Below are 17,877 nucleotides of genomic sequence, written 5' to 3' on the forward strand. Positions count from 1 at the left end.
TTATTAACACAAAAAAATTGAAATCACGTTAAAGTTTGATTAATTAGGATAGAGAAACTAATTTCAAAACTAATTAGTATATTTTCATCAACTTCACTTAGAACACCAAAGAATTCAAAATGAAAACAAAAAGAATTTTCCAAAACTAATTCGATTGTAAATTGACCCAAACAGATTGACCTGGTACCCCATCGTGTACCACAAACAGCATATAATACCCCGGCGGTGCAACATTTGGTGATGAAGGCGCACGTACCGTAGCCCTATACCCAAACACAGAATACTGTTCCACGGAAGCCACGTGTAAAAATAACACCCGTTGATTCATCGCGAATGAGTGAGTCGCAAATGAGGGTGCAACCAACGATACGATGACCCTTAGATCTAAACCAGTCAAGGACATAGTCAACGTTATGGTGAAATATTGACCGTAGATTATACCCTCATCGATACCATATTCAACGGACAAGATTGAAGGCCTGTAATAAGCGAATCTCCCGTCCATGTACGGCGGCGAAAAGGCCTCCAAGCTCAAATCAGTTGGGTAGTTTCCGGTGAACTCGTATGACACGTGTGGGTTACTTCCACCCACTAAGATTCTGCCATCTGGAAGTAACGTGGCTGCTGAGTGGTACATCCTGGGTCTTTTGGTGGGGGTGAGCACAGTGAATAGTCTCTTTCTTGGCTCGTAAAGAATCGGGTGCAAAACCGGTTCAACCGCGTTCTCCCAACCGGCGGTACCTCTCGCCGCTCCGTTAATGATGATGATGTCGCCGGTCGGTAAAACGATCATATCCGGCATTACCCGGCGGAGGGGCATCATCTCCATGGTCCAACTGGGCTGAGGAGCATTGAGGTCCATACGTCCGCAGGTTCTTGCAGCTGCCATGTACACACCCTGCTCCGCCATCGGAAACGACCCTCCTCTTGCGCCGCCGCAAATCATAACCTCTACAGGCGGCGATCGGACATTTTCGTTGAGCGAAATCGGTAACAAAACTGACGAACCGGTTGATGGGTACGATCTTTTTTCTCCGGGAATCGGCGGAAACTCGCGAACGACTCGGCCGTGCACGTAATCCAAGGATATTGAACGTTGATTCGCAAAGATGAACAGATTTCCGTCCGGCAAGAGGTGAAGAAACGGATACAGATTGTTCTCTTCTTGAAAATCTGTTGTTTCTATCAAGAACGTGAGATTAAACAAATTTAAAGAAGAAGACCCAATTGGGTTTCTTGGATAAAACTCATAGCTGTAAGCTCTCCGGCCACCGACGATGATAATGTTGCCATCGGGGAGAATATGATTTGACGCATACCAACGTTGAACTGTTAAATTCCTTTCCAATTCAACCCAATCACAAGAATTATCTCGGCATGGAGTGAAGAGACGTATTTTGTGGTCGCCGGCGTGGTAGCCTCCTGTTTGCACAAGTGTGCCGCTGGGATCGACGGAGCCTGATGAACACCATATATCGGTTTGTACTGTAAGCGGTCGGAATGTATTTGAAGGAACGTCGTAGAGGATGGAGTGAGCGGTGCAATCAGGTCTAACCACTTCGTCGTTGATCCGGCAAGTTTCTCCGAACGGGAGACTGAGATTTGATGGTCCAAAATCGGTCCGATCAAAGATAACGACTTTGTTATTGTGTAGAAGCTGCATGTGCATGGCAGAAATCCCTATACTTCTTTGCAGAAGAACCCAATTTCCCAACGGTTTTTTGGGTTCAATCGCTCTTCTAATTTTGGGTGGCAAGAAACGGTCATCGCGTCCGCTGACAATGATCTGTGTAGGCCCTGCTGCCGGCATGGGCGGTGTAGCCAGTATCGCCGGTGTTGGCTGCGTAGGCACTGCTGTGGACGGTGTAGGCGCCATTATCGGCGTCGTAGACTGTGTGGGAGGCGGTGTAGGCGGTGGTATGGGCGGTGTAGGCAGCGTGGGTGGTGTTGGGGGTATAGGCGGAGGAGGGGGTGGCGTATGAGTATGAGTATGGCCTCGGTGGTGTCGATGGAGATGAAAATGATGATGGTGGTGGCGGTGGTGATGATGGTGATCGGCGAGACAAAGATGGAGGAGAGAGAAACTAGTGATGAGCAAGAAGAAAGATTGATTCTTGAACAATATTGCCGCCATTTATAACTTGTAATAAGATTTTCTTGGGTGTTCTTGGGACCCTTTAATCGGCTTTATAATCTTTGGGAGGTAATTAAAGGACTCCGGAGGGTTTTAGGGTTTATGTAACTGTGCGTGTGTGTATATATATACCCCTTTATTTTCAACATGATAATTAATCAGAACAGATTTTACAAAAGATCCGATCAATAATTACTTTTTTGTTATCGTAAAAATAAATATAAAATATTCAACTATAGTAGGCAAAATGTGTGGATCATTACATTACTGGAGCCAAATCTCGAAAGAAAGCTTATTAACGGCTAATATAATATAAAGTTAAGTTCATCATGATATAAACGCTTAGCGGTATTATCAAAATTCTCAGAAAGATTAATAATTAATCGTGCTAAATATATAAAATTTAAACATTTTTTGATCTAGAACAATTTATATTTATAATTATAAAAATAAAATAAAAAATGAACACACCAGCTCATGATTCAGAACGTATATATAGGAACTTCACGTCTTAAATGTATATTTATGATGAGATCAGTAATAATTAAAATAAAAAAGTACATTTTTGGAAATAATGTAACTATCAAAGCTAAGTTAAATAATTAATATTTATGGGAATTAAATCAAACCCAATTTGTATATATGGAAAGTAAACTTCGCCGTCTTGGGCTTGGTATGCAATCATGAAGCATGCAAATCCGGCCTGCCCTTCTGGTAGCCCAATTGTGCTATCTAGAATTGTCATCATTTTGTTACATTTATGATCGGATATTAAGCACTAAATTAAGGATTGAAAAATTGGTTTCTATAATAGACATACTATGTGCGATTTTCATCAAATTCCATATCGATTTGTCAAATCTGAGCAGCATACTAAACGACGGTGATCTAAAATAATCACAACATACTAATGTAATAAACAAAAATAGAGTGGCAATTGATGATGTTTGGTTTTGCCTTGGTTATTCGATGTTGGAGGGCAAGTTATCTATTGCTAAGATAAATATCGTTTGTAGTATCTAAGGAGTGGTACGAGGATACGCATCAACGATCGAGTTAGGAAGAATCATGGAGTTGGTATGAAAAGGAAGTATGATATAACGTAGTGTGTCTAATATTGAGTATACCCTTTGATATTTCGTGTGTATTGTCGTATCATCAATGTATATAATAAGATTTATGAATACTTGGGTTGACGAGACACTTGAGATAAAAAGACTTGCCATGAATCTTCGCTCTATCCTTCTTTTAACCTTTGACTCCAGTGATACCCTAAAACAATCTTGGATGGGGATACGAGATGACACTCCAATGGTAAATTAGTTTTTTCAACGAAAGAAATCGATCAAAGCTGAAAGTAGGATATCAAAGTTTTTCTGCATTTTTCTCGGACTACAAACATTGGCAATTTATAAGATATAATTACATGTCATCCGAATTAAGAGGAGAATATATTCATCAATTTGAATTGTGATCATCTTTTAGCTTAAGATATCATGATATGTTCAACCAACACATTATAATCAACAAGTAACAATATTATATATATATATATATATATATATATATATATATATATATATATTGTATGAGTGTGACACAATTATATATCGAAGTAAAATGTGAGGGTCATGCATTTTTGGATTGCACTTTGGGCCATGTATTTTTGTTCGTCATTTCTGTCTGTCACTTATGTCCAGCACTTCTGTCCGTAAGACTCCACCCTATGCCCGTCGTCAACCCCCAGTATGAAGTGATATGGGTAATACACATTTCTGTTCATACTTAATAGTATGTTCGCATTGTCACTCCAACATCCATATATATTTGAGAAAAACAAACCATGTATGTTTAATTTCAACAAGAAGCCCAATATACATATTGTAACATCCAAAATTTCAAAACAATTAAAACTTTTCAAAATCACCCATTTTATTAACATTGTTGCAAAAAGGTTTTCAATACATTATTAAACAGAGTAATTTCCCAGGTTCAATTCATAAAACACCAACGCGAGGAACGGTACGATCACGCCTTTGCCTTGCCACAGACTCTTGAGAACCTGAAACATAAAACCACAACTGTAAGCCCGAAAGCTTAGTGAGATACCCCCAGAATACCAACCACATATACGCCTTTCCAGGCCCTGACCTTCCGGTCCATGTGTCTCAGGGGACTTCCGTCCCTGCTGGGTAAACCTTCCGGTCCTACCCACGCCGACCTTCCGGTCCATCACACAACATAATCGCCTTCCGGCCCATAACATATCGCCTTCCGGCCCATAACATATTGCCTTCCGGCCCATAAGCATAAAATGCACATATAACATAACAAACAATCATATAACAGTTCATAGACAACAATCGATCACAGATCACATATCATAGCATTACTCTAACAAGATACTGGTCTAGCCGGTTACTATCATAACATTACTCTATGAATCAGTCAACATACTAAATGTATACATACGCCTTTCCAGGCCATGACCTTTCGGTCCACATAGTAATGCCTTCCGGCCCATAACATATATTGCCTTCCGGCCCATAACATATAACAACAAACAACTACCCGGATTTCCATCCGATAAAAGGGTTGGCATTGGTGCCATAAACCCTAGCGATATAGTGAGGATAACTCACCTCGAAACTGCCGACTGAACAGATAGCTCGAGCTGCTCCGATCACTGATACGATCTCCACTCCTGGATAGCCGCCAATGCACTGAACTTAAACGATAAACAACAATTACCAAAATACCCCTGGAACCACTGGTCAATCATTGATCAAAGACAAGGTCAAAGTCAACCCCTGACTGACCCTACTCGTCGAGTCAACCCAATGACTCGCCGAGTCCCCATACTCAAAACTTCACTTAACCCGCGACCTAACTCGCCGAGTCACCCCAAGACTCGCCGAGGTACCTAAGCTTATATAAGGTTGTTAGGTATATTCACTTTACCCTATATATATATATATATATATATATATATATATATATATTGTTTTAGTGTGACACAATTAAATATAGAAGTAAAATGTGAGGGCCATGCATTTTTGGTCTTGCATTTTGGGCCTACACTTTGGGTTATGTATTTTTGTTCGTCAATTTTGTCCGTCACTTCTATCTATTATTTATGTCCGTCACTTCTATCCGTAAGACTCCACCCTATGCCCATCGTCAAAGATCATTATGTATATTATGGTTGTAATTATCTTACTTAGGAAGGCTCATTAGGTCATATGTGCATATTTATTTTTAATATAGTGCATACACATAGTTTAATTATTCGCTTCTCTTTTACATGGTATAAGAGTGTTGCAAAACTCTTTAACTCTTTCAACTTGATGAATGACATCTTCAATTTATTATGTCTTGTGCTGGTAACCTTAGTTATTTAGTTACTCACACTTAGTTGAACTGTTAAAAAGATAATGGGACTCCTTAATAAATCTAATAAGGAACCCGCTGGATGATTCAAATGAGATCAAAGGTTGGTGGTCCGTGGACGGAAGACTTCATAGCTATATCATGGATATTTGATATAATTGAGCTAATTAAGGTCCCAAATTTTCAAATCGATTTTTTTTCTTTTTAAAATATAAGTAAACTATTCAAAATTGTTTTCATAAAAATATAACAAGTATCAATTTATTTCAAACACCAAATCCCAAGTCAAAATATAAATCAGTGTTTGTGGAAATCCCAAACATATCAAATCCTAATTAGTATGCAGTCAAGCCGCGCCCTTCCATCTCTCAGTGGAACAACATGAAAAACATTTAACTTAAAAGTATAAGCACAAAGTTTAGTGAGTTCCACAATATACTAGGGTTGTGCATGGGTCGGTTTGGGTCGGTTTTGGACCCAAACCCAACCCAACCCAACCCAACCCATAAATGACCGGTTTCTAGTTTTCAGAACCCAATAGGATCGGTTTATGTTCGGTTCGGTTTCTCGGGTTCTGAGGTCGGTTTGGGCGGTTTTCGGTTTCTTGGGTTTAACCCATACGTTCACGAGTTCTAAGTTTAAACCCATGGGTTTTGGGTTTTAACCCGTTTTCCATAAATGAATTAACAAGTTAAATACTTCAAAAAACACCAAATTTAAGTTAAATACTTCAAAAAACATGAGTCTTATAACAAATAATCTATTACAAGTTACAACCAAAGCCCGAAATAGTCTATTACAACCAAAAACAATCAAGTATGGGTCGGTTTCTCGGGTTGGATGAGTCGGTTTCTTGGGGCGGTTTGTCGGTTTTAAGTATGGGTCGGTTTCTCAGGTTGGATGGGTCGGTTTCTGGGTAAAAACCGAAACCGAACCCGATTTTTCGGTTTTTAAAAAATTCAAACCCTAACCGTCGATTTTGCTTCGGTTTCGGTTTCATCGATTTTAGTCAGTTTCTCGGTTTCTTGGTTTGGGTTTGCTCACCCCTACAATATTACTATACATTTCATTACACACAATGTAACACATACAATGTATATCACAATGTATACCACCTGATGGCCCACGACCTTTCTTCAATCTACCAAACTCACAAATTATCATCGATTGTCATCACATGTAGACTTACGGTCTATCTTCAGTCTGTCATCACCCATGGACTCATGGCCTTTCGCCGACCAGTCATCGCCTATAGACTTACGGCCTTTTGCTGGTCAGTTATCATTTCATACCAGTCATAAGAAAATATCTTACGACTATCAATCAACATACAAAAGACTATACTAGTCTAATCATGCATATGTACTCTAACAATACTACCACCTCTATAGTACAGTAAGAAAACTAATTTGATCAAGAAGTCACAAATTCACAGTAGTCTACACAAAGATATGGCTATTACGAACCACCTAATAGCAAACAGAGGCCAAACCTCAGTTTATTCAAATCCATCAAAGTTTGACCAAGAGTCGAACTGGTTAAAAGTTCAACTGTTAAAGTTCAAAAAGTCAACAATCAACAGACTGTTGACTATTAACTGTTGACTTTTGCCAAGTTAGATGTTGACTTTTTGATAAGTTTGACTTTTGGTCAATCTGATGAATTTTGAGTTATAAACTAAGGTTGAATCTGCGAGTATACGCGTGTAGCTGTGATTCTTTAGTTTTCAGTTCATGTGGGTTATCTATCTATACCATGTGTTATGTTATGTATCAATGTATGGTAGGATATAGTGGAATTATAGTATGTTGATTAGACAAGTAATTTGGTATAGTTGTTTTCCTGTTGATTGTTTGATCGATTGATTATATGATATGTCGGCATAGTATGTTTAAAGAGTTGATGGCTGATCGACACCAAAGCCGAGAGCCTAGATTACTTGTGCCAAGGTTAGACATGCATTAGATCCCTTAACCGCTAGGATGACTAGACATGCACTAGAGCTGTTAGACGTTGTTACGACTAGATGTGTACTAGATCCATTAGTTACTGTTTGTTTGTGTGGATCAGCACTAGAGCCAAGAGCATTGTTCGTATGCATTGTATGTGTATTGTGGTGCGTGGTATTTTGAGGAACTTACTAAGCATTATGCTTACATATGTGGATTAAATATTTTCAGGTTGTGCTTTCGATAGTTGGAAGGCTCCAACTTGACTGTATTGTACGTGCATCTATGTTGACATTTTTAAACTCCAGCTGATTATGATGATTTGATACACCATTTTTCCTATGACTCGGTTATGATACATTTTAATATTATGGTTTGATGATGTTTAAAATAATTTTCTATTATGATCTTTTGGTGAAGTTTATAAATATAAGGTATAAGTCTTATATGTGTTAGTTATGACTCATAGACGATAAAATGATATTCTACGGATGAAAGAAAGTTATAGGTTATGATTTCTAAATTGTGAAAAAAGGTAATTATGTTTATTTTTTAATCTAAGTGGAGGTGAGTACATAGTATTTTTCCAAGCACATGTACCATATTGACATCATATATGTTATCTTTTGTGATAACTACTATGACTATGACATACAAATTTAATTTTTTATATTTGAATGGGTGAGCTTTGATTGTGATTTTAAAGATAATTGAATAATTTGGGACTTAGGGGGTGTTTGGATTAGCTTATTAGCTTATTGCTTATAGCTTATTTGTGGTGGGAATAAGCAATAAACAATAAGCATAGGGAGAGATGCTTATTAAAATTAGCTTATTTAGTTCAATAAGCTGGATTTTATCCAAACACTCAAAGTTAGCTTATTGTGGGAATAAACAATAATCACTTTTTTTTTCCTATCCAAACACCCCCTTAAAGTGTGCAGGTCTTTGTGTGATATGAATACAAGAAATAATATGAAGGTATGAATATTTAATTATGAGATTTAAAGATAATAAAGTGATTTAAATTTGGGGCGAGCATTTGGACCGGACCGAACCGACTCTTGGACCGGACCGGTTATGGAGAATTTTGTGGACCGTGGACCGGACCAGATGAGTCGTGTCCGTGTCCGTGTCCGGGTCCGGGTCCAGGTCCGAGTTTTCCGATTTTTGGACCCGTTTGGACCGGTATAACTTTAAGTACATAGAGTATTAGTAATCTACATTAATGTATAATATTATAACTTGCAAAATTAATATGCTTCCGTTTCATGTATAACTAATCTACATTGATGTATAATATTATAACTTGCAAAAATTAATTTTCCAAATAAAAGCAACTAACATATAAATCAAGTTCACCAACAAAAGTTATATAATTTTAAGACAAACATACAAAAGTATTACCGTAACAACAAAAATCATAGTTTAAACTTTAAAATCAATGAAACTAACAAACTTCATAAACTTATAATCTAATCGTCCACTCAAAAGCTGAATTTTTTCTGCTTTGATAGCTCTACTTTGAAGGATTGTAACTCGGTGAATATAATACCAAAATAAACAAAATTATAGTCTAAATTCATCTACAAACTATAAAATAAATTTTGGAAAAAACCGAAGGTCAATCCGACTTAAAACGAATGAGTTATGGGTGTTTAAAAACGTCATATATTACAAAATCTTGCTGAAAAGCTGAATTTTTTCACCTTTGATAGCTCTACTTTGAAGGATTGTAACTCAGTGAATATAATATCAAAAAAAAATTATAGTCTAAATTCATCTACAAACTATAAAATAAATGTTGGAAAAAAACGGAGGTCAATCCGACTTAAAACGAATGAGTTATGGGTGTTTAAAAAACGTCACAGATTACAAAATCTTGCTGAAAAGCTGAATTTTTTCAGCTTTAATAGCTCTACTTTGAAGGATTGTAACTCAGTGAATACAATACCAAAATAAACAAATTATAGTCTAAATTCATCTACAAACTTTAAACTAAATGTTGGAAAAAACCAGAGGTCAATCCGACTTAAAACGAACGAGTTATGGGTGTTTAAAAAACGTCACAAATTACAAAATCTTGCTGAAAAGCTGAATTTTTTCAGCTTTGATAACTCTACTTTGAAGGATTATAACTCATTGAATATAATATAAAAATAAACAAAATTATAGTCTAAATTCATCTACAAACTGTAAACTAAATGTTGGAAAAAACCGTAGGTCAATCCGACTTAAAACGAATGAATTATGGTTGTTTAAAACACATCACAGATTACATGTCCAATCGGTTCTAAACCCGGTAAAAACTGGACCGAACCGGGAAAAAAACCGGACCAGACTGGATATAAATCTTAGAATCGAGAACCAGCCCGGGGGTCCAAAAAACGGTCCGGTCTGGTCCGGTCCGGTCCACCGGTCCAAATGCTCACCCCTAATTTAAATGGTATGAGAATTTAATTGTGTGATTTAAAGACAATACAATGAGAGGGCTTTTCTAGTTTAGTTCACATGAATCAAACTGATTTAAACGGTGTGAGTATTTACTATTTAGGGGTGTTTAAGAGTGTTTTTTCAACTCTAAAAGTACTTTTAGATAAAAGTGTTTATTGGCTTATAGTGGTGATAAAATGAGTCTTTTAAAATTGTAGTGGTGATAAAAGAGTATGTTAAGAAGTGTTTGGATTAATTTTTATGATGAAAAAGCCAATAAGTCAATACTTAAAAAATATTTGGCTTAAAAACTCATTTCGAAAGTTATTTTGGTTAAAAAGCCAAAAACAGTTTCAAAAAACCAAGTTTTACATGCTTTTTAAAAAATGTTTTTTGAAGCTAATGGAAAAACTATTTCGAAAAATGATTTTTGAGTTTGCCAAACACTTTTTTTTTAACTTATTGGCTTTTCAAAAAGCCAACAAGTCAATAAAATGTTTTGAAAAGCAATCCCAAACACTCCCTTAATTGTTTGATTAAAATACAACAAAGTGATTTATAGACCCAAGTTCACATGGTAAGGCTTGTGGAAAATGGACCCAAACCCACTAACCCATTGACCAAAGTTCAAATCTGAAGAGCTCCTTAGGGGTGGTGGTCATGAGAAGGGGTTGCGTAGTATTATTGTCAAAGACGAGCCCTCTCCCTCATAACCTCAAATCCGGGAAAACCGTTACGGTCGGTGGACAAACCATATAAAGTGATTTATAGAGATTAGTTATTTTATTGTTTGATTATGAGACAATTTAAATTGTTGCATAAACCATGTACACATTACAATATTTCATTCACTCATAAGGTGCTATGTTATTGCATAAAAATCATGTACACCTTACATTCATTCATAAGGTGTTATGGGCGAAGTAACAAAGTATGATCCGAACAATTGTACGAGACTTAGATATCCAACAAAAAAGAAAGTGTGTTATTGAAAAATTCTAAAATGTCTTTTAACAAAAAGGCTCTTAGGATTTGCAAACCCTTGAGTGGTACATATATATGGTTATGGTTCCATATTACTTAGTATTTAGGTTCTTAAGTCCTATGTTTGCCTTATGTGCCTTGTGCTTGTTGGCGAGTATACATTGGAGGAAAACGTAACTTTTGATTAGTTGACTTGGGATTTTGACGTATGAGTTAATATCATGCATTATATTGTTTTATATGCAGTGTTTATATTATATGTGACTGTTAGTTCAGTGTATGAGTTTATATACAACGTTTTCTCAACAAGCATTTTTGAAGTGAAAAAGCAAAGGGGTTACTTTTGGAAAATATAAATGTAATGATTTTATATATTGTTATATGAAAAAAAGCAATCCTAGTTACTCAAGCTTTTTCCATAATCTAAACAAAAGTTTAGGGTTTTTCAAAAATAGTAATGGATTTCGTAACTCGTAAGGCATACATATGAATTTAACAAATGGACTACAAAATAAGCTAATGAGATGCAAAATTAGCAAATGGACTACAAATTTGGTTAATGGGCTACAAAATTGTACTTGAGAAATAAAGATCCGTATATAAAGATTTTTTTTAACACCAGTTTTTTTGGTAAAATATCTCTCATCATAAATCTTCCTTTTAACAAAGTCATATTCCTTTCTCTAAAAATAGTCTTTAAGATTCCAAATATTTAAAAAAAAAATATGGAAAGGATTTTCACCGGTGAACATCATCTCAAGAAGTAATTGTATTGTGAAATACCTTGGTCATGTTAGCATGTTCTTCACTTCTAGCTATTTATAATTTCTTAAATTCAATACTTTTAAAAATATTTAATATAATAATTTTTTTTAATAAAAGTACGCGAGGAAAGAAAAACGTTTAATAGTGCGTTCATGTGGAGACTACACGGAAATCTCCGGTTCCCCACCAAACGACTTCTACAAATCTTTGAAGTTTTGTCACTGGTCTTGTAGATTCACTGCATCAGTTTATTTTTACCTGAATCGATTGGCGAGAGTTCTCTTTTCCGGCATGATCTCCGATTGGTTTGCTTCCCTACCCTCCTTTGTGATCGTTTCTAGACATTTCTCATGCATTTTTGTGTTATCGTACAGACATATATCGTAATTAGCTCTTTCTTAAAACCCTAATTCTTACTCCACTCGAATAATTTAAGTAATACGTATTATGGATCAAGAAGATCGGTCTCGATAAATGTCAATTGATAATGATCATCTAAAACATGTCACACATCACTCGATTGAGAAATAGTTTGAATGGAAGTGTCAAGGGCATACGATAAAGAATCTCACTTTTAGTTGGCGTGCTAATTACTCACAGTTTCTATGTTAATCAGAAATAATCTGAACGGAACTGAAATGAAGCTGATTTGAATTGGAGCAAAATCAGTCCCGTGTATGATACCAAAGCTCTTCAAATTCAATACTAATCCTCTGACTAACAGCTGCCAAATACTAAGAAGGAAAATGTGTTTAATGTTTTAAGCGTTTGAGTTCTAAGAACAGATGATGTAAAGTTCCATGATGTTTCAGCATTTCACCAACTTCTTTTTTGGTAGATATAGGTGCTAATACTCTGCATTGCCAAACTAATTGAGAGGTTAATGAAATTAAAGACAAACAGAAGTGAGAACTTTGATGGTTAGCCCTTGTTAACAAATGTTTGCCAAGTTAATAAAGAATTAAGAGAAATATAGGTGTTCTTGGTAGTGTGTATAAATGGATAGACAGAGTTTAGTGCATATAAATTTCGAACACTTAGGTACTTTCCAAAAGGCTTATACAGTTATATATGTTCACCACTAACAAATGGTGCCAAAATGGGTTCAACTGTTTAACCTTATATTTCTTTCTTGATAAATTGATTCATGAGACTAGCTTAAGTCGTAAACAACATAGACTAATATTCAACTGAGCATGCATAATAGCTTAAAACCCAGCTATTTGTTTCAAGGTCAATTCAAGAAAGCTTGTCATTTGAATTTCAGAGAAGCGAACCTCAAGCAGAATCAAACAACATGAAGCTAGCTGCAAAATTAGATGATCTTGTAGCGAAAAGGTCATCTGCCAGCGATTATGAAGGAAGAAGTGAAGGATCTAGGAGTAGACATGGAATACTGGGGAGCTGGAATACAAATAATCGCTTAAATGTTGTAGATAAACACATTGATGTTCATGAAGACGAAGGATTTATTACCATTCCATGCAGTATGTCCTCATATTTTTTTTCTTGATTACTTTATTTTTCTCTATCCAGTAATAATCTATATGCATAAATATGAATCATCATTTCTGTTAAATCCTTTCACAGAGGAGCTTCCTGATGATTGGAATGAAGCATCAGATATGTTATCATTCAAATCCTTGGATCGTTCCTTTGTTTTTCCAGGTAGTTATTCATCTCTAAACATAGTCATGTTTTTATCTTTCAAGTGAGCAACTTATTCTCTTTTTTCTTTCCATTTTGTGGTAAAACATTACATATTTTAAAACTCAGGTGAACAAATTCATATCCTAGCAACCTTATCCACAAATGTTGCTGGTGACTCAGCTCTGAACAAGGAAGAAGACAGAGTAAATCCTCAAGAATTGTTAAAAAGATTTAGGAATTCTCATTTTTTTGCTCGAATTGCTGAGTCAGATGAAGTTCTTTGGTCAAAAAGGAAAACCGATTCAACAGCAGCAATTGGAGGACATTTCCTTCAGATGGAATCCAGTAAAGATGTTAATAAGAACCCTTCTAGTTCTATAAATACATCACTTGATAGAGAAAGTCTTGATACTAGTACCTCAGGTGGAGTTGCAAAAAATGATGTCAAATGTAGCTTGCTTCCTAATGGAGACATAGTGGTATGTTTCATAAACAACATTTTATAAATTATAATCAATTTTTTTTTATTTTTTTTTAATCTATGTATTACTTATTTATATTCTGTTTTCCTGTTTGGAAGGATGCAGGTGCTTTTACAGGTAAACATTGGTGTAGACTTTCTGAATGATCCAGTTCTCGAAATCCTTCAATTCAGAAAACATCAGTCAACAATATTGACTTCAGAAAACTCAAGTCAACCAAAAGAAGACCCATATGGAGATCTCTTGAAATGGCTACTTCCTGTTAAAAATTCTACTTTTTTATCATCATTCCCAGAAATGAGTCACAATCCAAATGCTCGAAGCTCATTGACAAAACCCAACTCCCCAAGCTCATTTGGATCTCAGAATTTTTTATTAGGTCATTTCAGAAGTCATTCAATGTCATCAATTCCATCTAAAACTAGACCAAATGTGGGCCCAGATGATTGGAATCAAATCATAACAAGTAGTAACCCTGGGAGTGAAAGAAATAACGAAGAGCTCTTATCTTTCAGAGGTGTGTTACTTGAGCCAGAAAGATTCTCTGTTTGTTGTGGGCTTGAAGGTATTTATATACCAGGTAGAAGGTGGAGAAGGAAAATTGAAATTATAAAACCTTTAGAGATTCGTTGCTTTTCTGCTGAATGCAATACAGAAGATCTTCTTTGTGTTCAAATAAAGGTCCAAACAAACTTTCTCTTCTAAGTTGAATATAATCTTATCTTACCATAAGTAAATATATCAGGAGTTAGTTAATTTAATCATTGATTATGCAGAATGTTTCTCCTCCACATGCACCAGATATTGTTATATACTTGGATTCTATATCAGTTATATGTGAGGAGTCTTCCAAAGATGGAACCCCTTCCTCTCTACCAATTACATGTATTGAAGCTGGCAATAATCATGGTTTGCCAGGTTTACCCCTCAGGTTATTATATTGGCCATCTATTCTATCTTCCTTTGTATCTTCTTATCAATTTTGTTGAAGGTTATTTTAGACATTTGACAAATAGTGAAAAGTCAAAACAATTTGGTTGACTAGAATTTCCTTTGACAGGAAAGGTGAAGAACACTCCTTCATTCTGAAACCAGTTACATCAATTTCATGTTGTAATGCTCAAGTGAAGAGAAGTTATCATTTATCACAGTTGAAGGCTGGAAGCACACGATCAAGTGTGTTCACCCTCACCAATGTGGATCGTGGTCCCTCACCTTCTAATAGATACGCAATTCTTATATCATGCACATCCAACTATACTGGTAATAATAATTCACTTCCCTATTTCTGAATCTTCATAATCGTTTGTTTTCTTTTTTTATTATAAATAGTTTATTTATTATGCAGAATCGAGGTTGTTTTTTAAGCAGCCAACAAACTGGCAACCACATATTCAAAAGGACATTTTGATCTCTGTTAGCGTTGCATCTCAACCATCAAGAAAAACTCTCCAATCAGACAACAGAATCCCTAACTTACCCATTCAGGTTTTTTAATAATTCGAACAGAAGATTAATATAAAAGCTCATCAATCATGTTGAATATTGGTAATTCCATTTGTGGTCAGGTTTTAACTCTTGAGGCTTCAAATCTGACGAATGAGGCTTTAACATTAACATTAGTTGCCCCACCTTCGTTTGCTTCTTCTATGGTGTCCTTAAACTATTCACCCGCATCACCATCACCAATGACCCCGTTTGATGAAAGAGTGAGCAATGACGATATTGCCCTTCAGAGACTCTGCTCTGTTTCTAAAGTGTTAGATCAAAGATGTCGTGTTGATAGTGACCAAATAGTTCCCGTTTCTAAAACTGATATTGGTCGCACACATATGTGGTTAAAAAGTACAGTTCCTCTAGGGTAAGACTCATCTCTTTTAACTTTTTTATTTTTTTATTTTTTATTATTTTTTTAATGGATTTGGGTTTGGAAGCAGGAGTGTTCCTGGTCGATCCACAGTTAGTGTGAAACTGGAGCTACTTCCATTGACTGATGGCATTATTACTCTAGATTCTTTACAGATTAACGTTGAAAAAGGTAAATACACATTCTGCTTCTAAACTTTTTTGCCTACATTATTATACTGTAGAATGCCAAAGGGCTAAGTGCGCATCCATGCAACAATATTTCACCTTTTTCTCAATTTGTTCATTCAACAATGTTTTGCTTTAGGACCACAAAATGCAATATTTTAAGGTGGTTAAGTTAAAACATGGTTGCATAATGCATGTCAGTTGCATAAAGTGGTAAAAAAAAAACATTGTTGTATAAACTGGTAAAAGTATGAAACATTATTTGCATAAATTGGTGAAAAAGTTAAATATTGTTGCATAAATGGGAAGAATGGAACATTGAAGTATAAATTCCGTAAAAAAATGAAACACCATTGCATAATTTAGTAAAAAGGTTAAACATTGTTGCATAAATTGGTATAAAAATGAAACATTGTTGCATAAATTAGTAAAAAGGTGAAACATAGCTGCATAAATTGGTGAAAAAGTTAAACATTGTTGCATAAATATGTAGAAAAGTGAACCATTGTTGCATAAAATGGTAAAAGAATAAAACATTGTTGTATAAATTAGTAAAAAGGTGAAACATCGTTGCATAAATCGGTTAAAAATGAAACATTGTTGCCTAAATTGGTATAAAATGACACATTGTTGTATAAATAAATAAATAAAAAGGTGACACATTGTTGCATAAATTGGTATAAAGTGAAACATTGTTGCATAAATTGGTGAAACTTAAACGTTGTTGCATAAATTGGATAAAAGTGAAGCATTGTTGCCTAATTTGGTAAAAAAGTGTCGCCCATTGTTTCATAAATTGGTAAAAAAAATGATACACTATTTGCTTAAATGTGTGAAAGGGTGAAACATTGTTGTATAAATTGGTAAAAAAGTAAAACATTATTGCATATGAAACGTTGCATAAATCGATATAGAAATGAAACATTGTTTCATAAATTGGTGAAAAAAAATGTGAAACATTGTTGTATAAATAAGCAATTTAACTGGCGTCATGCCATTCATTAGGTGACTGATTTCCGGTTATAATGTTCCATGTTTATGTTTTTGTCTCGGAAAAAAACCACTTTGTTATATTTGTTCCATAAATTTGGAAAAAAAAATATAAAATTGTGTTTCATAAATGCAACACATTTAACCAACAGCAAACCTTATTACAATATTATGGGAATATAAGGATCATATAATTTGGTTGGACTGATAAAACACTATTTTTATGATATTAAAGAAGCTCCATAAATTGTTGCACCACAGGTATATCGTATGTCCCTGAGCACCCCTTAAAGATAAATGCACGGAGTCCAATCAACACTCGAAACGAAATTCCAAACTGTAATCGCTGAGACTTGAACTGTTGACCATTTCTGCAAGTATACCATCCATTATGGACAAATGGGGCCCGGTTAGGGATTGAGACCTATCAAAAACCTATCTCTCCTTCTATGTTTATACCATTGTGTATAAGCATAATATATATAAGATAATTAAACATGGTCAATGTCTATGATTCAAATGAAATGAGTCCATATATATGTTGGTCTTGGATAAGATAATAAAAAAATATTATTTATAATAATTTTGATTAGATGTCGGCGATTAACATATTTTTGTATAAGGCATTGACTTTAGTTATTATGAGAAAGAAGGTTTTTGTCAAGTAGGTTGAAATGTGTGATGCATGCATGCTTCATGCGTTGTAATAAAGTCGTGTTGACTTTTAAACTTTATTAATTATGGTCACCAATCCTCAACATATCAATAGTTCCAATTATTGGTAGATTTTAAGGATGAATTGCACAAAAAAGAGTATGTAGTATATACTTCAAATTTTGTTTCAGTTTATAATTCATATTCATTTGAATCAATATTCTATTCTTTACATTATTATTTCAAATATTTCAAGTCCTTATACTTTTTACTTTCAACACTTATGACTTTTAGAGTATGAATAATGAGATAATTATTGACTCCAACTATGTCTTATTTCATTTTTTCTAACTTCTTATTTCCAAGTTATCATTTTTTCTGCAATAACCTACGTAGGAAAAGCTAATAACCA

The 17,877-nt window shown here is 35.0% G+C and overlaps 1 protein-coding gene and 1 pseudogene across 1 annotated transcript; one reads left to right on the forward strand and one right to left on the reverse strand.

Annotated features, from left to right (window-relative positions):
- Window positions 1-145: 145 nt before the first annotated feature.
- Window positions 146-2,134, reverse strand: LOC145098063 (aldehyde oxidase GLOX pseudogene; annotated as a pseudogene).
- A 9,631-nt stretch (window positions 2,135-11,765) lies between these two features.
- LOC145101052 (uncharacterized) lies at window positions 11,766-17,545 on the forward strand. The gene is made up of 11 exons (XM_079038218.1): window positions 11,766-11,960; window positions 12,923-13,142; window positions 13,246-13,323; window positions 13,432-13,784; window positions 13,893-14,468; window positions 14,564-14,718; window positions 14,848-15,050; window positions 15,136-15,275; window positions 15,356-15,648; window positions 15,725-15,825; window positions 17,073-17,545. The coding sequence occupies exons 2-11, from the start codon at window positions 12,953-12,955 to the stop codon at window positions 17,159-17,161; spliced, it is 2,178 nt and encodes a 725-aa protein (XP_078894344.1). The 5' UTR covers window positions 11,766-11,960; window positions 12,923-12,952; the 3' UTR covers window positions 17,162-17,545.
- Window positions 17,546-17,877: the final 332 nt, after the last annotated feature.

This window comes from Lactuca serriola, chromosome 4 (assembly GCF_051521515.1).
Source record: "Lactuca serriola cultivar US96UC23 chromosome 4, Lser_US96UC23_V15, whole genome shotgun sequence".
In the NCBI taxonomy this organism is placed as follows: domain Eukaryota; kingdom Viridiplantae; phylum Streptophyta; class Magnoliopsida; order Asterales; family Asteraceae; genus Lactuca; species Lactuca serriola.

Coding starts and splice junctions, on each gene's coding strand:
- LOC145101052 (XM_079038218.1), top strand. CDS start 12,953: ATGAAGCTAGCTGCAAAATTAGATGATCTTGTAGCGAAAAGGTCATCT. Junction 13,143..13,245: donor ATTTATTACCATTCCATGCA/GTATGTCCTCAT, acceptor ATCCTTTCACAG/AGGAGCTTCCTGATGATTGG. Junction 15,826..17,072: donor ACAGATTAACGTTGAAAAAG/GTAAATACACAT, acceptor GTTGCACCACAG/GTATATCGTATGTCCCTGAG.